Here is a 25,307-nt window from a genome sequence, read left to right on the forward strand (position 1 = left end):
ATTAAAACTTAACTGTTGGACTTAGGAAATTGTTGGTGTTGACCGACAACCCTCTGGTGTTGCTCGACATCCACCCCCAAAAATCCAATTTTTTGGTTCACGGGGGTTACAATTTCTTCTCTTTATCCAAGTTTTCTCACTCCTTGAATCTGAAGGCGGATTGTCTAGCTCGGTCGTTCAGATCGTTAATTTCTGAAATTTCTTTGTAAACTCATTTCCTCCGGTTTGGGCTACCAAACGTGGAGTCGTATTCTAATTAATATTTGATTGACAATAAAAAAAGAACAGGTGGACACTCGTTTCCTCATGACCGCAAAAGGGGGAAACTACCTCCGGGTTTATTTCTCTCCCTTTAAAATTCTAACCCGTGGGGAGAGCATTTCTCATAGCTTTCCAGAGGAAGAAATATATCCTCGGTAGGCATTTGACATTCCAGATTTCTTTTCCCCACTTTAAATCATCTGTTTGGTTTGCTTGATGCATTTTTTCCATTGTTTGTATAATTGCATATTGATATCCGGATTTGGTAGAGTACTTTCCATAGGGAGTAGGAAGCCAGACATAAGATCCTCTACTCCAAACTTGCTAGGTTTAAGGATCAATATTTGTTTCTCGTATTAGGGCAGCATTTCTTGGATCTTCTCTTCATCCTATTGTGCAGTATTGGGTCGTATAAGCTTAGACACCCTCATGTCTTGACAGTTAGCTGGGGCTTGTCCCATTGGTGTGGTTGATTATACAAGAGATAAACATGGTTCATTACCCATGTATTGGCTCCAGAGCCTATAACTTTCCCATTTGTACCTTTAAGAAATCCCGACCTATGCTTATTCCTCGCCAGCCATGGGATGTTGAAGAAGGCACCATATACTCTAGAAATGAATTGTGTTGGCAGTATTTCCCCAGTAGATAGGTTGGTTTGGCGAGGATTCTCCAGCATATCTTGGCCAGGAGTGCATCATTAAAGGTAGCTACATCTCTGAAGCCTAATCCTCCTTTCCTTTTAGATTTTTGTCATTTTATTCCAAGAGATCCAATACATCTTCCTCTTACCAGTTGCTGAGTCCCACTAGAAGCGAGTCAAGACAGATTGTATTCTTTTGCAAAGTGATCCTGGCAGTTTGAAACAAGACATCGTGTGGGTTGGCATTGCAGATAACATTGGTTTAAGCATGGTGATTTTTCTAGCAGTGGAAAGGAACCTAGTGGACCAGCTTAGTGAGTGTTGCTTGATTTTGTCGATGATGCTGTTAAACATATCCTTTTTCTTTCTTCCAAAATATTCAGGTAAACCTAGGTATTTTCCTAGTCCTCCAACTTGTTGGATGCCTAGGATATGTTTCGCTAAGATTGTTGTGTTCTCTCCTATTTTGGCTGAGAAATTGACAGCCGAGTTGGCTTTGTTTATCATTTGGCCTAATATTTTTGTAGGATTTTCATTAATTCCTCACAACTTTGCTAATCAGATCGACAAAAAAATATTATATCATCTACAAAAAAGGAGATGGTTTACTCGGGGACCGGCTTTGGATACTTTATGTCTTTGCAGCCTAATCTCAAGTTTTCTACATAGACCAGATAATACTTCATTGAAGAGCATGAAAATGTGTGGTGACAGAGGGTCCCCTTTGCGAATTCCTCTCTGTGGGTTCACTTTTCCTTGGGTGGAGCCAGTTAGGAGATATGAATATGATACAAAGGTGATGCATATCATGATCCAGTTGACCCAATTTTGGTGGAACCCCATTCTCTCCATCACCAGCCTTGTGAAGTTCCATTATATGCAGTCGTACGCTTTACTCATGTCGGTTTTAACCGCGCTATAGCATCTCTTTTTTGCTCCAGAGTTATTGAGGTAATGTAGTACTTCATGTGTGATTAATACATTATTTGTGATTACCCTTTTTGGCACAAAAGATGACTAATTCTCTGAAATGATATGTTGCAGGAGAGGTTGCAGTCTCTTTGTTAATACCTTGGAGATGATCTTGTAGAACACAGTGCAGAGCGCTATGGGTCTGTAGTCTACCCTTTTCTGTGGACTTTGGATCTTGAGAATGAGCCTGACATGAGTTTGATTGGTATTTTCAAACATATTTCCTAAGATAAAGAATCTTTGCACTTCCATGATAATGTTGGGGCCTACCGTCTCCAAATTTGACAGGAAAAAGCTTGCTGAAAATCCATCTGGGCTAGGAGCTTTTTCTGCGTGAATTAAAAAATATGCTTTTTATATTTCATCTGGTGATGGTATTGAGATGAGAATTTGATTCATTTATGTTGAAATGGAGGGCTTAATGGCTTCTTCAATCTTGGCAGCTCTATCTTCTTCTCAAGAGGTGAACAGCTTCTCAAAATAATCAGTAATGACTCTACTTATTTGCTCTTCTTTGAATATAAGTGCTCCATTTTCATCTTAAATTACTAAAAACTTGTTTATTACATAGTTGCCCCTAGTGGTAGCATGAAAATACATGAGTTTTTACCTCCCAATGCTAACCACATTTGTTTACTTCTTTGCTTCCTCTTCCGTTTTGTATGCCTTCAGGAGACTCATATTTAGCTTGGAGATCAGCTCTGAGTTTGCCTTCTGACTGATCATAGCTTCTTCCAGTTTTGCTATGTATAGTTCTATCTCCTTTTGGCTATTTTGGTGTTTTTCTCTTGTCTATTGGATGATTTCACAGTGACATCTAGTAAGTTTTTCTTCCACTTTTTCAAGCTTATCTGTCATCCAAGCCTTATGGATCAGATCTTTAACCTCATCATTATCTTTTAGCCGCCTGTCGTACCTAAACACACCTTTTTTCTTTTTCTGTGATAGGTCAAAGTGTGTGAGGATGGGTCTGTGATCGGATCGTTCAAAGCGAAGATAGTCAGTTGGCTAGATGGGTAAGCTTCTGCCCAAGCTCTATTTGATATAGCTCTGTCTAAGCGACATAAAACTATGTCATCATTTTTTTTCCTCTCCATGAAAGGAAATTTCCTCAGTGCTAGAGATCATAGAGGCTCCATTAGACGTTTCTGTTTGAAGCGACAACCTCTCCTTTACAGATTTTTGTTTACTTGTGCCAGCTTGGTTTTATCCTTTTTGATGGTTTAGCTTTGCATTGGTTGATTTTTTTTGGGAGCCATTAGTTAGATTCCTTTTTTGGTTTTCTGCTCCTATTAGTTACAGTGTTGACTTGGTTGCAGATTTCGCTTTTGGGGGTCTTCCCCTTCCTCTCTTTGTGACTTTCTAAGGGGCTTGGAGATTTTGGTCACAGCCAATGGTTTTGAAGTCTCGGATTTCTGCAGTCGGAGAATGGTTCAGAATTCGTAAGTTTGTAAGAGTTGTGGTTGCATTTTGGATTATTCTATCTATTGTCGTGGCCATTAGATTCTTTGCTTCTCCTTGTATGACTCTTTGTTTTCTAGCTGCACATTCAATAGGATCATCAACTATTAAGTATTGGATTGTGACTTTTCTCAGTTCATTCATGACTTTTTCTTTTGAAGGTACACTTGGTGGAGGAGAGGTCAACTCATCATTGACCATCCTCTATCTTAACTCCACGCTTGGTGGAGGTGGTGGTGGAGTAGGGGGTTAGGGTTTATCCCCAATCTTTCTAATGGTGGCCGTCTGGGCCTTGAGAAGTCTTATGCTTCCAAGTGGTGATATGATGATGGAGTTATTTCTCTCTCCACTGCATCCTTGGGTTTTGTGATGTTCCATCCTCTCTAGGGTAATGATGGGAAGAGGAATATCCACGCTGTGAAGATCTGCCTTGGTAAAGATGGGATCTATAGGTTTGTCTCATGTGGCTTGAGCGAATGGTCACATTATTCTGGCCCTCCGACGAGTATGATCTTCAACTTAATTCATGATCTGACCATCCTTTTTGTGCTATGCAAGATCCGGATGGTTCTCTTTGGAAATCAGCACAAACTAGAGTAGTCTTGGGTGCCATGAAGTTGTCTTGGGGTGTGTAATAGTTTCTAGACACCTCTCGGGTATCTGATGCTTGAGATCGTGAAACGAACTGGGATTTCACTCTTTGCAGCTAGTTCTGGGTTGTTTTTCAATTCGTGGGTGAGCCTAAAGCAGTAAGCAATGATTCTTATGTTTTTGTAATCAAGGGTAATCAAAGCTTCATCTCCATTTGGGAATTACATTATTGTCTCCTTAACAATGGGGTTTAACCCTTATATCTTTCCTCTTATCTTTGCAGATACATTTGTTATCTCCATGTCTTCCATTTCTCTGAGTTCTTCATCAATAGCTTGCATCATTTTTGGTTCTCAGTAGTGCTTTGGGAGGCCTTGAACTTCAATATAGAAGGGAATAACAGACGGGAATGTGGCAAGAAACCACCGGCTCCCATATATGAAGTATCACTATCCAGTAATCATAATGGTATAGTCTGTTCTATAGAACTTTATGGATGTCCTCTTCATAGTCAAATCTGAACTAGATGCAGCCTCTTCCTAGATTTGCTTAAGTCGCTTTCCCTTGAGGTCCTATCGGTTAGCAAGGAAAGGGAATAGAGACCAGAGTCTTTGAGCAGAGGGGTTGGTTAGGCGGCCCATGAGTGTAAGAGAGTTCTCCTCAATCAGAGCTAAGGTATCTAATTCTGGGGCTCGGATTCTTCTATGAGGAGGAGGAGTGTTTCCAGCATCCACAACTTTTCCTTTGAGGTGGTAAGATATTCTTTTTTCCATGGTTCAGGGCTTAGGATGCACGGGTTAAGGATTCGGTAAATGCGCTGACTAGGCTTACGGTTGTGAACAGGTTACACATGTTTCAAAAGTTTTACAAAGGGTTACACAGTTTCATGGTTTTTCATTACCGAGGAGGGATAAAAGAAGAGAGAGAGACACATTCCGTACGGTGGATAGTTCACTCCTTCCGGGATGCAATACGGTGGGTAAAGAGCGGTAGACCAAGCTTGTTCCAGTGAATAGATCCTCGTCGGAGCTTGCTATAGTCCGCTGAGTTTTTTCACATGGGTTGATAGACCATTAGTTATTGCCGCTTTTAGTAGTTTGGAGTAGGTGAGATCTAATTTTTTGAAAGTGTGTTGCTACTTTAGTTGCCTTGGAAATTGGGCCTGGGAGAGAAGTCGTATACTTCTCTATGCCTCACCTTCTAGACGTTTTTGTTGCTTATTATTTAAGCAACAAAACTATAGAGACAAGAACTATAGAGACAAGACCCAAAAGCACAAAAAATTCTAAACTCCTTCCTCAAATGGTTGACAAAAACATGATGTTGTTCATCTATCTGAGCTTTAATCAAATTACCATTTAGTTTCATTGCCGCTTCTGCATCTTCAGGAGAGTTGAAGATTACATTGCATGCTCTTGTTTTTTCTCCCTTTAAGAAACTGACACTAAAGAAGAGAATAAAATTATTCAAACACATTCGAATTAGGTAATGCTTCACGTATTGCATGGGTTTGAAAATTAATATAATAAGTATTATTGAATAAATTAGTGACAGTTTGTCCTGTGGGAAGGTTGTTAAAGGGTGAGGACCATGGTTCGAGGAACGCCTGGCGTACCAATAACCTACTGATGGATTCGGATATCCACAGTGATGGGTTAGGATCGATGCCCTGCAGGGCCAGCTTGGGATCTGTTAGGACGACTAGCAGTGGGCTAGCATGGTCCACGGACGGTCCGTTAGGGCAGCTAGCGGGGGGCTAGTGGAGTCCGCGGGACGGGTTGTCATATAAAAATTCAATTGGTGGCAACTTGTCTTGTGGAAAGATTGTTAAAGGATGGGGACCAGGGTTCGAGGAACGCCTGCCACACCAATAACCTACTGGTGGATTTGGATGAATAGTTCTTGTCCACGGTGATGGGTTAGGATCGATGCCCTGCAGAGCCAGCTTGGGGTCCGTTGGGACGACTAGCGGGAGGCTATCTGGGTCTACGGACGGTCTGTTGGGGCAGCTAGCAGGGGGCTAGTGGGGTTCGTGGAACGGGTTTTCATATATTGAAATAGAAAAGAGAACTAAATAAAATATGTGGATTTTATTACATTAAAAATAATTTTTAAAATGTAACTACATATCATATTTTTATAGCACTAATCATTATTTATTTAATCGTAAAGATTTGTATCTCTCATTTGTATATTTTAATTATAATTTTTTTCAAAATAACTAAGTGAGATATGTGTAAGTTACACCAATGGCAAAATCTGTTGATATTATTGTCAAAAGATAACCCACTAATTAAATGGAATTAAAAGTTCATTGAAAACGACAGGTCAACATGAAATATCCATTAATCACATGTAAAATAAAGTTAGATTTAAAAATATTTCTCAATTAATATATAAGAAATGTTTTTAAAAGTTATATATTTTAATTATTATTAATTAACTTAATAAATATATATATTAAAGAAATTTTGCAATAAATATTTTATTAATATGAGTTCCCCCTTGATATCGCGAGAGCTCACCAGCTAGTTCTTTTAATAATTTTAATAGAATCTTTTCAACCTCCATTTTTGGTATTTATTTTTCAATTAAAAAGGTAATTAAGAAATTTTATAGTAAAAATACATGAAATAATTGAAAAGTTAAGTAACAGATGATAATGTGTTCCTATAGAAAACCCATCATCGTTCACATATAGAATTATTTTAGGGGTATTCAACTTGATATTTTAAGGGTTTGGTAGGATTTTAATATTTTAGAATTTTGAAAAATTTAGGAGATTTGATATTGTTTAGAGATTTTTGATTTAAAAACAAAAAAATAGAATGTGACTCTACGAGATTCTTTGGGTGATTTTAAAATCTTTTACAACACAAAAAAAAGAAAATTTTATGCCAAAATATTTTTGAAACTGCAGGAGATGAAGACCTAACTTTATCGCCACCACCACACAGTCTAAATCTGGTCAAGATGACCCATCTAATAACATATTTGATTGTTGAGATTTGAGTTCTTGATTAATTAAATCCAGCAATAAAAGAAAAAGAAACTTCAAGTGAGATGATGAACAGAGGAAGAAGGTAAGTGAAGAAGATGAGCAAAAGGAAGAAAAGGGTCAACGACACATGAAGAGAAGAAGGAAGAAATAAACAAGGAAGTTGGGCTTAGTCAACAAGGAAGTGATCCGACATTCAATATAGATTTTTTAGAGTAAAACGAGTTCTTGTTTGTTCACTCTAGAAAATAACAAAAACAGAGTAAACATAGAGAGAGAAAGAGAAGCAAACCTTTCTCTAGACAAGAACAAAAAACCAGCAACAGAAAGAATGAAAACAAATTGCAGTACTGAAAAACAAAATGAGCTGAGATAATCTAGTTGAGATTGAACCTTGAGATTCAAATTAAGAGGGAGAAGAGAGAGAGAGCTTACCAAACAGAGATGGTGGGGGTTTGATTCACAGGAAGAAATGAAGCTTCAGTTTCACCGGTGGAGAAGGTGGCTGCTGATCAGCAGAGATTAGAGCTGTCGTCGGAGTTGATCTTTTATTGACTCTTTTTATAATATGAAATCTTTTAAAATTCTACCTCAAAAGGTAAGACTTTGTTACTCATATTTGTCAACTAACAAACAAAAAAAAGTCTTGTAGAATCATTCAAAGTGGTATTTAAAAAAAAAATGTGATATTTTGAATAATACTAAATTTCAATTAAATTTTATAAATCCATGAGTGAATAACAAAAGATTTAGATTATTTAAATTGATTTTATATAAATTTCAAATTGAATAACATAAGATTTTAAATGACTTTTTAGAATCATTAATTGAATAAAAAATGATTTTAAAAATACTTTAGAATTTTCTAAATTATCAAGTTGAATACCTGCTCTTTGCGTATTGACAAAAAAAAAATGGACATAATATAAATTTTTAATAGGTTTTTAAATATGTGTAACAAAACTTAAACGTCATATAAAAAAAATGGAGATATTATTTTGGAAAGATCTGAGTATCACATTATCTCAGTAGTTTTCATCGGAGAATGTGAGCAAACAAGGTGGATGTTGATCAAACTCTCATTGGTTTTTTTCTTCCCAGTATCTTAACAAGTCTCATAACGGCCGAGTGTTACAAATTTTAATTGAGATTTAGTAAGAGATTCGTTTTATTTTTTTTTTGCTAAATGATCTTATAATAATAGAAACGTTCTTAAAGGGTTTTTCATATCATTTTTACAAAATGTTTTTCTAAAAAAACAGTGTACCTAATTTATAGACGTGATGGTGAATATGTGAGTGATATCAAGATAGTATTTTATTGTTTTGAAATGCCAAGAAATGGCAAATGCATGCAGGGGCGGATCTAGGTAGGGCATGTGTCCGACGCTCATTTATTAAAACAGTTCAAATGAGTGGTTTTACAATAATTTCACTTAATATATGAAAGTCTGTATGAAAGTCTCTCAATATATATTATTTTAGTAGTTTTAATATTCCCTCTATTTCATAATATAAGATGTTTTAAAGAATTTGTTTGTTTCATTATATAAGATGTTTTCAAGTTTCTATGCAACTTTTAGAATAGTTAAATACTTTCTATTATGCAGTATTGATTATAATTGGTTGAACTTTTTTAAAGTAGTCATTTCTTAATATGCGTAATTTACTCAAGATATCTTATATTTTGAAACGGAGGGAGTATAATATTATCATTTATTTAAAAATTAAATCATAAAAAGAAGTTTAGCCATTAATAATTTACCAGCGGTTGAGAATCGTTTCTAAAGATTTCTCAAATGATTATCGTTTCTCACATTTTCTCATTCTCTCTCCTCTTTTATTATTATTTACTGTTATTTAATTGATAAGAATCTTTCTGAGATATCACCAATGTTCATGGTCTTAGTTTAGGTTGCATAGAAACAGAAACAGATACGTGGAAGCAAAATGTTTCGAAAACAGAAAACGATTTTTTTCTAAAATTAGAAAATTGAAACGTTTTGGAAACATATGTATATATATATATATTTGTTTGAAGCCTTTTGATATAGTTTTATGTTTGGTGTTTTATTATATATATACAGATATATATAAATATTAAATAGTTGAATTAAAACTCTAATAATATCATATATCTATATCTATAATGAATTTTTATATTTTCAAGTTATTTATTTATTAAGCTTCAAACTAAAAAAAAATTTTCGTCGTGTTTCCAAAATGGAAATGAAGTTTCCATCGTGTTTCCAAAACGGAAATGAAGTTTCCATCGTGTTTCTAAATAAAAATTTATAAGAATTGTGTTTATGTGCCTCCTTGTTTCCGTGTTTCCACGAGTTTCCATTTCCGAAACGTTTCGGAAACAGAAAACGAACCTCAAAAAGAGTTTCCATACAACAAACTCTTAGTTCAATTGGAAAAAATCCCCCATATTATGTCATTGGTGAAGGGTTTGATACCTCTAATCTAGAATTGTTCTTAATTTTATTATTTTTCTCAAGTGTTTTTATTGTAAAAAAAAAGTCTTTAGTTAATTATGATTTGTGCCCCATATAATTTTTTACCATAATCCGCCACTCAATGCAGGTTGAGATGCATGGACTTTGTACAACAGAAAAAAAACCAATGTTTTGAAACCCAGACAGAATCGGCCGGTTGAATTGGCTAACTGGGTGGTTAAACCGACGGTCCGAGTCAAACCCAACATTAAATTGTTAACGAATTAAGTCAGTAAGAGCATGGCCACTGGGGATACTACTCATGTATTTTAGGCCCAAAAAATAAATAAAATATCTAAAATATGATCTATTAATCTGAGAAATCTTTACTCAAATAAGGAATTGAAGCACCCCATAAGCAACGATACGTGGCAGTTTTTGGTTCGTTGTAGAATAAACATAAAAGAAAAATATTTTACCACTTCTTTCTTTCTTCTTCCGCGATCTCTATCTTCTCTCTCGATGTAAACGGCGAATCAATCGCCGATTCATCTCAAAACCGTAATTAAAGTCTCTCTCTCGCCTTCTTCTTCTTCTTCTTCTTCCTCATCGCTTCCTCAAATCTCTAACCTCGAAAACATCTCCAGAGAATCACAGAGCGAGAGAGACAGAGAGCGATTGTTGTACTGAAGTCGGATTGTTGAAATTGACATGGATTTATGGTTGGATTTGGTGTGTAGCGTGCGATTAGGTTTTGAATCGAGAAAAAACTGGTAGTCATGAACAAATTACAGAGGGTTTTAGGGTTTTCTTACAATTACAGTTTTTTTTTTTAATTATTGTCCAATTTCATGACTGTTTGTTTGAAGAATCTGAAATCAGAACATGGACAGGTTCAAGTGGGTGGAGAACACCACTCTTGGTATGGGTTCTATTGATTTTATATCCATTTCTTCCGAGAGGTAAATTGATTGCTTCTTTAATTTGTCTTTCTTCATTCATCATTTAGGCATTGATCACACCTTGAACTTGTTGTATTGGTTCGTTATTGTTTTAAAGAATATATTTTTATACCAGCAACTTTGTGTTTGGTGTCGGGTTGCTAATTGGCAGTGGCACTTGGGGAAGATACAATCTACTTCTGATGATGTGTGTTTTGTTGTTCACTACCGACAAATTATCTCCTTTATGATTCACAACTTTCAGGTAAGTATTCTTTCCCGTATAGTCTTGTTAAACCTTTAAGTCTTTGCTTTGTGTTTTTGTGGCCTGTAGTTTCATGAATTAACATTGCAGGATGTACTAGGATGGTAGCATCATTCCATTAGATGATTCTTTTGGTTATGCTGCAAACTTTTCACACATGCTGGGATATGGTAGGCCTCAGATGAAAGAGCTTATGAGGCTTTATGTCACCATCCACAGGTTTCTTCTGGCTCTCTCTGTTTCTACATGTCTCAAAATTTAGCACTTACACTTTTAGATTGTTCTTGGCTTTGTAGATTTCTTAAGCTCTGTAAAAAATGGGATGCTTCGCATAAACACCTAAAGAAACTGGTGGGATTAGAAGAAAGCCAACAAGCATCGGTGAGGTTTTGAGGATGAGGAAGAGGTGCAGTTACTAGCATAGTAGTTTGTCTGCAAGTGTCATCATAATCCGGTGTTCTTCCCAATGTCAAGCATAAAAGATGAAATTTTTGGTCTGGTGATATTGCTCTGTTTTTGCTTTGGTTTGTTATGTATCAAGAGACCTGATTATTTTCCAAGAACTTGCCGGCGAAGTTACAAGTTCACAAGAACTTGGTAAGAGTTTTGGGTTGGTGTAATAGCAGAAACGTGTGAGCTTTGGTTACAGAGTGGACTTGGTTAAGTTCTTCATCGGCTATGTCATGTAGAAGAAGGTTAAGAGTGGTTTTAGGAGTTGTAGAAGATATTTGTTATCTATCAGATCAATGGTCTGAGATTACATTTGATCTCAGCACAAAAGTGAATGTCTCTGTTTTTTTTTTTTTTATGATTACTGCAAGTATTGAGAAAATGAGCACATATTTTGATAAATTATAAAATATATTAATGAAGGGCAAAACATAAAATTTAATAGTTTCCTTAATCTGTTTGCAAAAACCTTAAACGATAGTTAAACTAGAACGGAGGGAATAGTATAAAGAAGGAGTAATGTACTTTTTTCTATACTTCCTCGATGCGAGACAAAATATTAAACTGATGGTTTTCTGTTTTTTTTTTCTTGGTAAAAGATTTTCTTTTGTTCTATCACGATTTAAAAGTATTTATTCATCTAAATTTCTCTCTTTTTAAAAAATGATAAAGAATAAAAATTTATAACTATTGTTCAAAAATATATATTAAATATAATAAGAAATATAAATTATTGTTAGAATATTCATGAAACCAAAGTATATAACATATATATATATGATATATATTAAAATTCAGTCTATTATTAACCCACGGTTGGACCCGGTCGACCTGATGACCCGGTGATCTGGAAGGTTGTCTGGTTTGAATTCTGGGTCGGGTTTAAAAACATTGGAAAAAAACAAAACAAAAAACAAAAGGAAGAGTCTTTATATTATTGGGATTTGGATATGCATTAATATTTGCTTTAAATATGAGTAGATAGCTAATTATATGCAGCTATTAATTTGGGATTCTTTATTTGTTCCATTTAATTCTATAAATAAACTAGTTGACAAATTTATAGACAGCTTGTTAGATACATTTTCTAACGGTGCAACTGTTTTAAAACTCGCACATTATTGCGATGTCATATTGCGACAATATAAAAATCTAATTATACATATATGGTCGACAAACCTTTCGATGGGTTTATAGCTTCTAGTACTATTATTAAACTGCGTTACCTGCCATATCAAAAGTTAAGTTATGGCAGAATACTTTTGCAAATTCACTATTTTTGTAGTCGTTGATTTGCTGATGCATTGTATATTTAGTACATTTTGCTTGGTCAATCAATACTAACCACAATAGTTCAACTTGTTCCGATAGATTATTTGTTACATACTGTCGGTTACTTATTTATCGTGATACAATTATTTATGGTTTGTTTGTTTTAATTTCGTAATGGTCTAGATATATTTTAGTGCAGATTGAAGCGTGAACTCTACCAATATTTTTTCATAGCCTTAACTTCATGTCGATCGTAGTTATTACAACATGACACATAATTAGTAATGTGTAATTAACTGTAATACTTTAAAAATGGTGACTAGTTGATCAAGTCGGCCAGAAAATACCAAAAAGTCCTCAAAAGTCTGATGTGATCTCGTGCTTTAATCGGATTTTAAAACAAAGAATGTATAGACTGAAAAAAATATCCGCCGGTGAAAACATAACATACTACTCTTTTCAAATAAGCTTTCTCTTTTTTTTTTTTTCTAAACACTTTGTGTTGTTTTTTTGGTTCTTTTTGAATTGAGAAGTCGGCAAACATAAGGTATTGGTGATGGAGAACGAAATTGGAGGGCTGAGACACATGTTGACGACGGTCTTCCTTTCTGGCTTCGCCGGATTCATGGTAGTACCTGTCATTACCGACGTCACCGTTGCCGCCGTGTGCTCCGGTCCAGGCGACTCATGTTCTCTGGCCGTTTACCTCACTGGTTTCCAACAAGTGGTAAAAACCTTTACTTACACATTTATACTTCCATTAGTGTCTTCCAAATGTCTGGCTCTAAACTTGAAATTGAGAAATTATTACTCAGATGCATCGGCTTTGAATTTTTTTCCATCCTAAATATTTTTAAAGAATACATATTCTCTTTCATATTTGAAACTAAAGCTTTGACTGGTTTCTTAGGTGCTTATCATAGAGTATTTTTTCTTTATAAATTGAGCTTACTCTGCATTCTTCCATGTTTCACACATCATAGTTAAAAAAAAAATTGGTGTTTGACAAAAAAAAAAAAAAAAGTTAAAAAAAAAATTGGAATAAAAAAATCCAGCTGATAGAGAGTAAAATATGATTTTCGGGTGATACAAATTAGGAAGGGAAAACTTTTCCTTTAAAGTATTCAAGCAATTTTTATTTAACTACGATATATTCTTCTCTCTTTCAATAATTTTGTTTAGAAAATGTAACACCGTATTATTCAAATTAACATATCTTACAGAAAGAGACTACATGATTTCTTTTATTTTAACTGTTACATGCATGTTATAATCTTGATGACTTTTTTTGTGTGTGCTAATGATGAGAACTAATAAATGAAGGCAATAGGGATGGGGACGATGATAATGATGCCGGTAATTGGGAATCTATCAGACAGATATGGGATTAAAACAATCCTTACACTTCCTATGTGTCTCTCCATTATTCCTCCTGGTCCGTTTTCTTTTTCTTTTGTTGTCTCTCTTTTGTTTTTGTTTTTGTTACTTTTCATTCGTGGGAGTCACTGACTGACGCAAAGAAAACAACTCACTAACAATATTAACTCGATAAAACCAACATTAAAAGTGTATGATATGTGTACGTCAATGTAATATTCTTTAATTGGAAAGCAATACGTGGAAGTAAAGATGCTTTAACCCCACTTCACCATACGCGCATGTCCATGTATTGTCATTTTCCCCTCCACTAGTGTTCACCTCACAAATACCACTAGATTAAAGCCAAAACAAAAAACACAAATCGATCTATAGCGATTTTATCTAACGATTTTTAACTGAATTCAAAATGTTTTTTTCAATCTTAAAATTGAGAAAAAACTTTTTGAAGTTAATGGTTTTTTTTTTCTTTTAGACGACATTGGAAGTTAACGGTTTTGAATCGAAATTACAAACAAAGCTTAATCATCTTAAACAAGTTTTTTTTTTTGACAAAGAAGCATTTCATAAGACCTTAAAAGTTTAGGTTACAAAGCACAGCCCATTAAAAGCCTCTTTCGCCAATTTATCAGCTTGGCGATTCCTAGGCACAAAATTAAATGAAACAAAAGATAAATTTGAGGATAGTTCGAGGACATGTGAAGAATCCCGTGAAAGTTCCTTCGAATGGAGCTTCTGATTAAACAAGTATGTTTTGAATTTTACACATAAACAGTTCAGTGGATTTGCGTGATGTTCAATCCTCACGCTCATGAGTCACATAAGTTGCCAGACATGCTTTTTATTCCAACGGTCGCACAATTATCGATTAAAGCTTAAGCTAATAATTACCATTAAGGGCAACAAGTGATGTAACTTCGCATGTACAACCCTTTCTTTCTAAAACTTATTATATCTTGCCTACATAACAGATTTTATTTTCTCTAATTCTATCTCCCACTTTTATATATTTAACAAACTTATATTATCTTGCCTATGATCTTCCACAAGTGAGTCATAAATTAAAGACAAGAATGAATTCAACTATAAAAATGAATGTGATAGATTCGGAGTTCCAACATAATGCATACAAATAGTACATAATTCTTTTTTTTTTGATTTAATGTTAAATTATATTTAAAGAAAAATAACTGTTTTACCACAAGTGTGACAGTAGCTGAAAACAGATGTTTATAATAGGAAATAGATGAGACAATGAAGCCGACGAAGGTTAAATCCGAAGCGAAAGCAAAGGCTGGGAACGTGCAAGAAGCCAACGTTGGTAGCCCTCATCATAGCGATGGTCCCCCCATATGTCGGATCATGGTAAGCTGATCCTTTACTTACTTATCCACCCACCTGATGATGATGTCTGCAGAATGAGACGCCTCACCATGCTGCCGACCATTACGCTCACGCCAAACAGTATAAATTAAAGCACATCCTAGAAAACATACCAAATAAGAAAGCCATCTACCCGATCACCATGCTGATCGGAGATATAGGTCATGATCGTTGTCCAATCAGTTGTATAGCTAGTTTTGAGAAGACCTTCAGCGAGAGCAGCCCAAATGAGTGAGACATACTCACATGTAAAGAACAAATGATCACGCGTCTCCAAATGCCTATTTCAAAAGCCGCATAGTCCTGTTAAGGCTCTGTTCCAGTGTGCCATACGGGCACCAGTCGAGAGCCTATTCAGAACAGCCAACCACGCACAAAACGTGTATCGCGGTGTAGCACGAGTAAACCACACCCCCTTATGCCAAGCCATTGTACTTGATGTTGTTCTTATATGATTCCAAGTGTCTTTTGTGGAGAACTTTGGCCGAAATACATCATTCTTCCCCCACCAAACCACAACAAACTCCTTTGCACAACGGTGTTGCCATTGCATATGCAGAGCATTTTCTATGTTCGTTAATGGATCAGATCGATGTTGTCATCAACGACGACTAGCCCACGCTTCAGCCACTGAAATATGCCAACCAATACCTGTATCAATAACTCCACGAGCTCCTGCAACATCAACAAGTGCACCCAAATCAGACCACGGATCAAACCAGAATGACGTTTGCTCCCCATTCCCCACTTGAACTTTACATAAAGCTTTAACAACATCTCTATACTTTAGCAACTTACCCCATATCCAAGAATCCGAGTTGGTGTTTGTCTTGATGAACCAGAAAGAAGCATTCTTAAGCAGATTTGCGTTAACCCACTTGACCCATAACGAGTCACTGTGAGAAACTATTCTCCAGACCAACTTCAAACAGCTTACGTTATTTGCCTGAATCAAAGACCGTAAGCCAAGTCCCCCTTCTTGTTTCGGTTTGCAAAAATTGCTCCAAGATACATTTGCTTTGTGAGAGTTCATCGCAGAGCCCGACCACATAAATATAGAGCAAAACTTATCAATTTCTTTTATGCATTCTCGAGGAAGTCTAAAAGTTCCAAGCCAAAAATTACAGGTACTCCATAGGACCAAACTTGTGAGACTCTACCTGCCTGCAAAAGATAAATACCTTGCGGTCCAAGAACCAATACGATGACGCAGCTTCTCAAGTAACGAAAGCAGTCAGCTATAGAGAGCCGTTTGGTTACTAGGGGCAAACCAAAATAACGCACCGGTAGCTGCCCAATCGCAAAAAAGGAAGCGATTGGCGATTTGTTGATCCACAACAGAGGTAGCACCAGCTAAGTACAAAGTAGATTTTTCTAGACTGATCTTCAGGTCGGAGAGGCGTGTAAATGCAGATAAAAGATCAACAATGCCATTTATAGAACGAACCTTACCATCAGAGAGAACCATAAGGTCATCCGCAAAACTGAGATGTGTGAGACCGATGTTCTAACAACAGGGGTGATAACCAAACTGTCTCACTCCCGCAGCCTTGTCTAACATCTTAGAAAGCACATCCATGCACACAACAAACAGGTAGGGGGACAATGAACACTATTGTCGGATACCTCGTGAGCTACAAAAATAATCTGCAAGCTCTCCATTAACTTGCACTGAAAAGGAGGCTCTGGTGACACATAAAGAGATCCAATGTATAAAATGTGCTGGGAAGTTGAGAGCCATAAGAACTTTAGTGAGGAAAGGCCATTGCACTGAATTAAACGCTTCAGAGATATCGATTTTGATTGCACAGCGAGCCGAAATAGCTTCCCTATAATAGTCTTTAACCAACTCAGTCGCTAAAAGAACATTCTCAATTAAGAGCTGGTCTTGAACAAAAGCATATTAATTGGCAGAGATAAATTTAGGCAGCACCTGGTTGAGCCTATTTGCAATGATCTTCGATATCACTTTCTAGAATACGAAATTGGTCGGTAATCTTTCATTTCACTTGCTCCCAGCTTCTTTGGGATAAGAGTTAGGATGGTAGAGTTGATTCCTGTGGGTATATGTCCCTTAGAAAAGAAAGATTGAACTGCTAAAATGAATTCATGCCCAACTATCTCCCATGTGGCCTTGAAAAATTCTGCACTATACCCATCAGGATCTGGTGATTTATTATTCGGCATAGAGAACAGAACTATCTTGATCTTCTTGCGCCCTCATAATAACTTCCATCTGGACATAATTCTTTTTCAACCAAAGAGGTTTAATAATTCATCTAGCCTTAGGGTTAATAGATGACATAATTCTAGTCTATAATTTGCCAATTTTTATATACAAATGTCCAATGCATAACTACTAAATAAATAAATAAGTAAAAACTATTCTTTTGTTGTACTAATTACCCAAAGAAAACTGTATAAGTATACCATAGGATTTTTCGTCTTACTTTTTATAATACTGTCTCATACTATCAAAAGAAAATAATTCTAATATTTTATTTTGGCAGTAATTTTAGCGTTCAGAAGGGATACAAAATTCTTCTATGTGTTTTATATAAGCAAGATTCTGACCGCTATGGTATGCGAAGGAACTGTCGACTGCCTCGCTTATGCTTATGTGGTACATTTTAATAAATTATTAGTCGTTATAATAAAATATATAACATTTCTATCAGATTACTTTGCTTAACTAAATGAAATAATTCAGGCAGAAAATATTCACGGCAGTAGAAGAATATCAGCATTTGGTATTTTAGCTGGTATCAAAACAATCTCAGGACTTTTCGGAACATTAGTTGCTCGTTTTCTATCCATAGCTTTGGTTTTTCAGGTACTTTTATCATCATTCTATATAAATTAACTCATTAGAATTGTATGTTCTCAAGTGACATATATATATATTTTGGGAGTAATTAGGTTTCTGCTATATCATTTCTCGTTGGTCTGGTGTACATGAGAGTTTTCCTAAAGGAAAGGCTCAACGTTGAAGAAGATAATGATCATAATCATGGTACGCATGATCAAGATGTCGGAAGGTTAACAGAGCCGATTCTGAGCAACACACCCATTAAAACACGTGTCTTTCACAAGAAGTATTCTTCATTGAAAGATATGATCAGCTTGATGAAGACTAGGTAGGTATATTTTATACGCATTTGTACATATTTACTTACTTCATGCATGTAATCTTATAGTAAATGATGGATATGGGTTTTATTAATGCATGCAGCACCATATTCGTACAAGCATTGGTTGTTACATTCTTCAGCAGTTTCTCAGATAGTGGAATGGAGTCTGCTTTCTTGGTTTAGCTCATATATTATCTACGCTTTATTTTACATATATTCTTTATATTAATGAACTAATACGTAATATTCTTTTTTTTTTTAACTATGCAGTACTTTTTGAAAGCACGTTTTGGATTTGACAAGAAACAGTTTGCTGATCTCTTGTTGTTGGTTACTATCGTTGGATCTATCTCTCAAGTAAATAGATTACGAGTGATTATATTGTTTTTGCAATGATTACGAGTGATTATATGAACATAGTATTTATAATTAAATATTTTGTAATGCCTTTTCTACGTACGTTAATTAATTATATATTGCTTAATGTTTCTCAGCTCTTTGTACTACCAAGATTTGCATCTGCCATTGGAGAACGCAAGCTTTTATCAACAGGACTTTTTATGGAATTCATAAACGTAAGCATAATGTTTTTTCTTACATATGTTTCTATGATTGATACCTTAAATAATTAACTGATCTTGTTATATAAAAGTATTGACATGGTTCATATTGGCGTTTGGGATGCAGATGGCCATTGTCAGCATTTCTTGGGCACCATGGGTGAGTCAATCAAAACTAGGGACCTGATTCAAAGTTCCATATCAATTTGATTTGCTTTGGTTTTTGTTGTCGATTTCGCATGCAGGTTCCTTATTTAACCACTATCTTTGTACCTGGAGCCTTGTTTGTGATGCCGTCAGTAAGACATTTTTATTTAATTAGTCATTAACGCTCTAGACTGCTACTTAAATTTTGTGAGTAATCTTACATCGAAATGAAATAAGACCTTTGAGTAATATATAATGTACTAGGAATAATATTCCACATCAGAAATGAAATAAGACCTAGAGTAATATGTAATGTATTAGAATTGGCAATGAGAGTGGTCTATATAATAAATATGGACCCATACATGCATCGTCAAATTGGTTTTAAGTTCTAATTCTATAAAAATTAAATTAGTTTGAACATTTTGGGATGCAGGTTTGTGGTATTGCCTCAAGACAGGTCGGACCTGGCGAGCAGGTAAAAGCTAGCTAGTAAAGATTGAATACTGGTTTTTCTTGTATTAGCATTCGAACAAAAACAAAAGAACACAGACTCTTGTTTGAATTGCTGTAGGGAAAGGTGCAAGGATGCATATCTGGAGTGAGGTCGTTTGGCAAAGTCTGTGGGCCATTTGTATTCAGTCCATTGACAGGTTTGTAAGGCCGTAATTAGAAGACAAACTACTAGCTACTAATTTTCATTCATATCTTTTGACACATTTGAAATATTGGTTTCATGTATATAGCATTGTTTCTTTCGGAAAATGCACCGTTCTATTTCCCTGGATTCAGCCTTCTTTGCGTCTCCTTGTCCTCGGTACGTGTGGCTATCTCATCCATCAACAATAACTTTATTTGATTAATTATATATGTATTATGATCGACAAATATGTTTTGCATGCGCAGTTGGTCGGGTTCTTTCAAAGTCTATTGATTGAAGATGTTCCTATTCCACCATTGAGCAAAGCAATCAACAAGACCTCAGGGGACGAAGTGTGATTACAACAAATCATCAAGTATATAAGAAAAGAGTGTATATATAGCTTTGTAGTATGTGATAAAAATTTATATGTCGATATATTGAAAATATGATAACTTTGTGTGACACTTGTTTCTTCTAATAAACTAGTTCGAGTCCGGCTAATCTATATCACTAAAGATATGTGAATTCAAGTATTCAACACTGTTAGGCATATACTGCTATGTTATGAGATGGACTCAAGCGCCTAGTGAAAGGACGTGAAGTCTATTAAGTGAGATGGACCCATGGGTCGGGAATGGACATGGGCCCACTAAGCACGATAGCGGTTGGGGAGTTACAAGTGGTATCAGGGCCCTTACAGTTCTAGGTTTTGGGATTGCATGCTTGAGTTGATTATATGATTTAGTTAATTTTGTGTGGCATGAGGGTCCTCGAGCCTTCAATGAGATTCCACAGTAAGTTATATGTTTGTGTATGTGGTTTGAGCAGTGTGTCCTTAGCCATCTGTCTTTGGTAGTGCAGATGGTTAGAGGTGGAGCTGTTGTTGGTCGTGATCATAGACGCGATTGTTGTCGCGGTTGTATTTATGATAGGGGCAGAGGCCCAGTTGCTAGCGAGACTGTGGACCAGAGTGTAACAACTAAGAGCATCGACGAGTCGCAAGCGTTTCAGGAGGGAACAGTGGGTGTGGCCATTAGTGGTATAGATGAGGCGTAGGAGCCGGTGGGGGCGGTGCTGGTGCCGAGTTAGCCGGTGGAGCCGGTGGGGGCAGTGTTGGTGCCGGGTTGGCCAGTGGAGCCGGTGGGGGTCGTAGAAGATGTAACCCTTGGTCGATATGATCGCAATGCGGATTTTGTGACGCAGGTGTTGGAGCAGTTGTCAAAAACTATCTTGGTAAAGGCTCTGGTTGTGCGGCCAGTGGTGGCAGAGGTGCAACACCCAAGGGATGCTAGAGCAAGAACTCATTCCCAGTATGTTGGTATGCCGCGGGAGATGGGTAGGATCGGTACACGTTGTTCTCGGGTGGTACCGATCCTACAGTGGCTGATGCGTGGAGGATGAGGCTGGAACGCAATTTCCAGTCTCTTAGGTGTCCTGAGGAGTATCAGGTGGACAAAGGGGTTCATCACTTGGTAGATGACGCTCACGTGTGGTGGAGAACAGTGGCTGCCAAGAGGGTGCAGAGGGATCTGACTTAGGTTGATTTTGTGTAGGAATTCAACCGCAAGTATTTTCCTCGTGAGACACTAGACCGGATGGAGGTGCAGTTCATGCAGCCGACACAGCGGTGTTGGTCGGTTCGAGAGCTGGACATGGAGTTCAGTCGGCTTTTAGTGTATGGGGGTCGGGCAATGGAGTTGGAGGAGTCACAGGACCGAAGGTTTATGAGGTAGCTTTGGGACGACTTGCTGAGGGTGGAGTTACGCCTCAAGAGCGGAGCTGGTTGAGGTCACGGCTGAGATAGAGAAGGACATGAGAGGACATGTCGTAGCAGCCAGTCCAGCGGAGGAAGGCTTAGCTTCATGGTGATTCTAGCAAGGGCGGCAAGCCTGTGCAGGAAAACCAAGAAGAAGTGACAGGCTACTCAGAGAGCGAGTGATGCGGGATGCTATGGGTGCGGTAGCATGGAGGAAAAAGTGGTCAACTATCCGTAGAGGGTCGAGCAGCGGGCAATGACAGAGCAGCGGGGGATACCCGAGTGTGCTACCACTGCAGGGAGACAGGGAATATAAAGCTTCGTTGTCCCAAGTTGCAGTAGATGGCAGTATCAGCGGTGCATGCTGGAGGGCAGCCAGGAGTGCAGCTGGGTGTACAGCCGGTGGGATGGATCGAGCCTGATATATCATGGTTTTTAGGTGTTTTTAGCCATGATATAAGTCTTATTTATAGAGTCTTTTTGGTGTTTTTAGAGTCTTTTTGAGTATTTATAGGATTTAGCATGGATGGGAGCATAATGGAGCTAAATAGGAGGATTTGGAGGACATTCAAGCATTGAGGCTGAAGTTGCAAAGTTGGGAGACAAATTTAGATGTTGCATCGACCGATGCAGACACAGTGTCGATCGATGCTAGGCCACAAGAAGAAATTGGAAGTTTTCCCACAAGTTTTGAAGATTTACAAAGCTGTCCCAAAGTTTTCCATATTTGCATCATTAGTCCCTAGACGTTTTTAGGAATATAAATAGGATTTTTATGGTTATTGTTTAGACCTAAGCTTTATTTTTCCCTGTAACTTTTGAGAGCAAAACCCTGTGAGAGATTTAGAGAGCTTTTGGAGAGAAGAATCAAGACTCCTTCAGAGAAGATTCAAAATTCCTTTACTTCTTCTTTAATCTCTTTCTTAATGCAATTTATTCAGAAGATGTTTTGTGTTTCATTGATTATGTCTGAGTATATCTGTTTGTTAGGTTTAGGGTTTCTCATTAGGGATTTCATGTATTGTTAGATCTGTTAATTTAGGATTCATTATCTTTCTTGTTCTTCACCATAGGTTGTTTTTAATGCTAGATCTTTGATTAGTCATCTTGATTTAGATCTTAGGATTATTGATTGATATGAGAATATAATTGATTTTCCTGAATAAAACTTTTGGTGAGCAAAATTACTTTTTGCAAAGAGATTTGAATTAGTGATTTTGTGAACTTATCTAAACCTGATTTTCTTGCTGGTTTTTAACTTAAATTTTCCAAAGAGATTTGGATTTTCTGGTTTTAAACTTAGATAATATTTGCAGTGAGAACTGATTTATTTTATAATTGTGTTTAGAGTTCAAGAACGGTGCTTAATTGTTGAATCCTGCTTGTTTAATTAATTGATCTGATTTTCCATGATTTCCTGAGAATTTCCCTAGACCTAGCGTTTGTTCCTATTGATTAACAACTCTTTTATTTTCTGTTTAATCTTGCAATTTAATTACAATATTTCTGTTTAGCATAATTAAAAGAATAATAAGTCTATTGTGTGAATCTAGAGTTCTTGTGGATTCGATCCCTAGGTACTACAATTGATCTCTTAATTTGAGAGAGCAGCTCAGGGTTAAATTTGAGCATATCAGAGCCGACGCCACAAGTGTACTCGTGATGTGTCTGAATTTTATAGGTTTTAACCATAGTTTTTAGGTTTCTTTTGAATTTTTTATTGAGTCGAAGTGTGCTTTTAGAGTATTTTTTGTCTTTTGTGAGTCTGTACAGGTTCTAGGTTACTTTGGAAGGAAACTGAGTGTTTTGGGGATGAAATCTTAGTGTTTTGGGGATGAAAATATGCATTTGGAGCCAATTTGGAGAAGATTGATCGAACTAGCAAGCAGATGGAGCAAACACAGAAAAAGCATCCAGGATCGGCTGATCCTCATTCGGGATTGTACAGTCCCGTACCCGAAGCAACTTTTTCTTTTTTGTTTTAAACCGACTTTTAGGGTTTTATTTTGATATTTAAGTTAGAGGCTTGGCCTCCAGAGACATAAGCTTTATTTTTCTGAGACTATTCTGTATTCAGAGCTGGGGGAGACGATCTATAATCCTTCTTGACACTTTGGAGAAGATTTCTAAACCCTATTTTCTATTCTTTTGCAATTCAATTATGCTTTCTTCATCTTTGATTTGCTGTTTTTGTTTCTCCATGTCTAAGTAGTTTACCTATTGGGTTTTGGGTTTCAAAGGGGTTTATGATTTACTAACGATGGTGTTTTAGATTTGGGGTTGATCTATTTTGTTCTTCATCTATTCTTAAAGCTTAACTAGATTAGCTACCTAGTTTATGATTGTAGGTTAAACTCATCATGGCACCGAAAGTGTTGTTGAGATACTTAAAAAGAACATAGGTGAGAAAGATGATCCTTAGCCAACGAAAGTTGAAGTTAAGGCACCTTGTAAACTAATCAAACTTGAACTTGTTATTGCTTGCTTGTTTTGCTAGATCCAAACGATAGTTTAGGGTTTAGTGAATTCATTGCATAGATAGTTAACGCTGCAGAAGTAGATTAGCTTTACAACTCTAATTTGAGTTCTAGAACGGTGTTTAACGCATCCCCATCTAACCATCCTAGTCCGAGATTATATTCTCCAAAGATTCCCTATGCCCAATATTTCCTTTTTGATTTAGAAAAAACTTATTTACTTTCCGTTTTTGATTAGTTACTTGTTTCACAAACTTTTCCATTGCCTTGGCTATATTTAATCTATATAATTTCATAGTGTAATTGTTTTATCTCTCAGGATTCGATCCTAAAGTGTTACAACGTGATATGTCTATATTTTGTCTCCCTTTAGCATATATTTATCATGCATTTAGCTAGGATAACTGATTGTTTTCCAACATCTTCTAGTCTTTTCCTTACACTTTGCATGTCTAGGTAGTTCTTGCATCATCCTTGCATACATTTTGCATTTTGGAGTATTTAAGGTATCTAGGAGACGTCGGGAACATATTTCTCAACATCACCGTTTGAGTCGTCGTTCGAGCCATCCTCCAAGACGTCGTTCGAGTGGCACCACTCTAGTCGTTCGAGTCACTCCACTCGAGACACCTCGTTCGATTCGCTCCGCCCGAGTGGGATTTAGCTTTCGACGTCTTCATCAAAGTTGTAGAGAATTGAGTCATCTTTCCAATGCAGTTTATTTCAAACCAATCGGAGGTATGGTTCAAAAGTTATCATTGTTTTAGTGGAAGCGTATACATCCAGCTCGAGTCGCCACCCGTCGACTCGACCCTCCTCCACTCGAGCCAACACCATCACCCACTCGAGCCACTACTCGTTCGCACATGTCAGGAAGATGTTCCGTCTTACACGCTTCAAGAGATTCCCAAACCGACTCTTCATCTTGTCGTTTTAAGTTTTAGGGATTTACATATTTTTACTATAAATACGTTTTGTTAAGTCTTGGCGGACATCATCTTATCTTTTATCTCATTTTGTTCTGAAGGTTTTACCTAGCCTCCAAAACCGTTCTCAGACTTTGTATCCAGATATCTTTTAATACATTGAGTATTTGCATTTGATTTCTTCTACAAACTTGTTCATCTCATTTTTACCTATCTAAGAATGCTTGTTTCAATGTTTTCTCGATTTGTATCTTTGGTGATGATTTCCGGATCTGAGTAGTGCGTTAGTTCTTGAGGATGGGATAGATTAGGTGGAGGATCTTAGGATGTAGAGTGTTTAAGCGTTGATTGCATGATACCCTTCTGGACTAGAGTAAGAAATACTAGTTTTTCTCTGATCAATTGGGACTAGGTTTGAGACATTTCCACACCCAAAAGGTGTTTGATGAAATGTCTGACCAACTAGTGCCAGAGACTTACGTTCCTAGCCTAAGAGATTAGTTGTCTAGGATGTTTATTGACATGAATGAACTTGTTTGTAATGCCTGCTCGACCATGTTCCTCTAGCGAGAGCTAGGTATGGAAGTGGTTGAGTCTGAGTAGCTTTTGCCAA

General features: G+C 36.7%; 1 protein-coding gene and 4 long non-coding RNA genes across 14 annotated transcripts; 4 read left to right on the plus strand and 1 right to left on the minus strand.

Moving 5' to 3' along the window:
- The first annotated feature begins 723 nt into the window (after positions 1-723).
- LOC104747495 (uncharacterized) lies at positions 724-4,351 on the plus strand. 2 transcript variants are annotated; one of them, XR_015581365.1, is made up of 8 exons: positions 724-1,855; positions 1,949-2,339; positions 2,549-2,696; positions 2,825-2,892; positions 3,196-3,318; positions 3,499-3,789; positions 3,896-4,120; positions 4,212-4,351. It is a non-coding gene; the product is annotated as an uncharacterized LOC104747495 (long non-coding RNA). The 2 variants fall into 2 exon arrangements; XR_002035524.2 differs by lacking the exons at positions 724-1,855; positions 1,949-2,339 and having other exon boundaries at positions 2,498-2,696.
- On the minus strand, positions 2,657-7,519 carry LOC147927206 (uncharacterized). Its single transcript, XR_015581367.1, has 2 exons — positions 7,362-7,519; positions 2,657-5,372 (listed from the first exon to the last, which is right to left on the minus strand). It is a non-coding gene; the product is annotated as an uncharacterized LOC147927206 (long non-coding RNA).
- Positions 4,461-5,295, plus strand: LOC147927207 (uncharacterized). Its single transcript, XR_015581366.1, has 2 exons — positions 4,461-4,680; positions 4,772-5,295. It is a non-coding gene; the product is annotated as an uncharacterized LOC147927207 (long non-coding RNA).
- Positions 7,520-9,814: 2,295 nt separating the features above from the next.
- LOC147927208 (uncharacterized) lies at positions 9,815-11,352 on the plus strand. Of its 4 annotated transcripts, none has more exons than XR_015582919.1 (5): positions 9,815-10,139; positions 10,260-10,328; positions 10,480-10,572; positions 10,663-10,791; positions 10,869-11,352. It is a non-coding gene; the product is annotated as an uncharacterized LOC147927208 (long non-coding RNA). The 4 variants fall into 4 exon arrangements; XR_015582921.1 differs by having other exon boundaries at positions 9,859-10,139; positions 10,444-10,572; XR_015582918.1 differs by lacking the exon at positions 9,815-10,139 and having other exon boundaries at positions 10,186-10,328.
- Positions 11,353-12,265: 913 nt separating this feature from the next.
- Positions 12,266-20,036, plus strand: LOC104747499 (uncharacterized). 6 transcript variants are annotated; one of them, XM_087486655.1, is made up of 15 exons: positions 12,721-13,021; positions 13,618-13,729; positions 14,911-15,036; positions 17,565-17,677; positions 17,765-17,887; positions 17,974-18,191; positions 18,287-18,362; positions 18,456-18,542; positions 18,680-18,760; positions 18,873-18,905; positions 18,991-19,044; positions 19,329-19,370; positions 19,467-19,545; positions 19,639-19,709; positions 19,799-20,036. In XM_087486655.1, the coding sequence occupies exons 3-15, from the start codon at positions 15,024-15,026 to the stop codon at positions 19,889-19,891; spliced, it is 1,083 nt and encodes a 360-aa protein (XP_087342781.1). In that variant the 5' UTR covers positions 12,721-13,021; positions 13,618-13,729; positions 14,911-15,023; the 3' UTR covers positions 19,892-20,036. The 6 variants fall into 6 exon arrangements, 4 of the variants coding, with proteins under 4 accessions (XP_010467438.1, XP_010467439.1, XP_087342780.1 ...); XR_015581263.1 differs by lacking the exon at positions 14,911-15,036 and having other exon boundaries at positions 12,266-13,021; positions 18,991-19,040; XM_010469136.3 differs by lacking the exon at positions 14,911-15,036 and having other exon boundaries at positions 12,266-13,021.
- The last annotated feature ends 5,271 nt before the right edge of the window (positions 20,037-25,307 follow it).

This window comes from Camelina sativa, chromosome 15, assembly GCF_030686135.1.
Source record: "Camelina sativa cultivar CO46 ecotype springtype chromosome 15, ASM3068613v1".
NCBI classification, from domain to species: Eukaryota; Viridiplantae; Streptophyta; class Magnoliopsida; order Brassicales; family Brassicaceae; genus Camelina; species Camelina sativa.

Coding starts and splice junctions, on each gene's coding strand:
- LOC104747499 (XM_010469136.3), top strand. CDS start 12,851: ATGGAGAACGAAATTGGAGGGCTGAGACACATGTTGACGACGGTCTTC. Junction 13,730..17,564: donor TCTCTCCATTATTCCTCCTG/GTCCGTTTTCTT, acceptor TTATTTTGGCAG/TAATTTTAGCGTTCAGAAGG. Junction 19,710..19,798: donor TTTGCGTCTCCTTGTCCTCG/GTACGTGTGGCT, acceptor TTGCATGCGCAG/TTGGTCGGGTTCTTTCAAAG.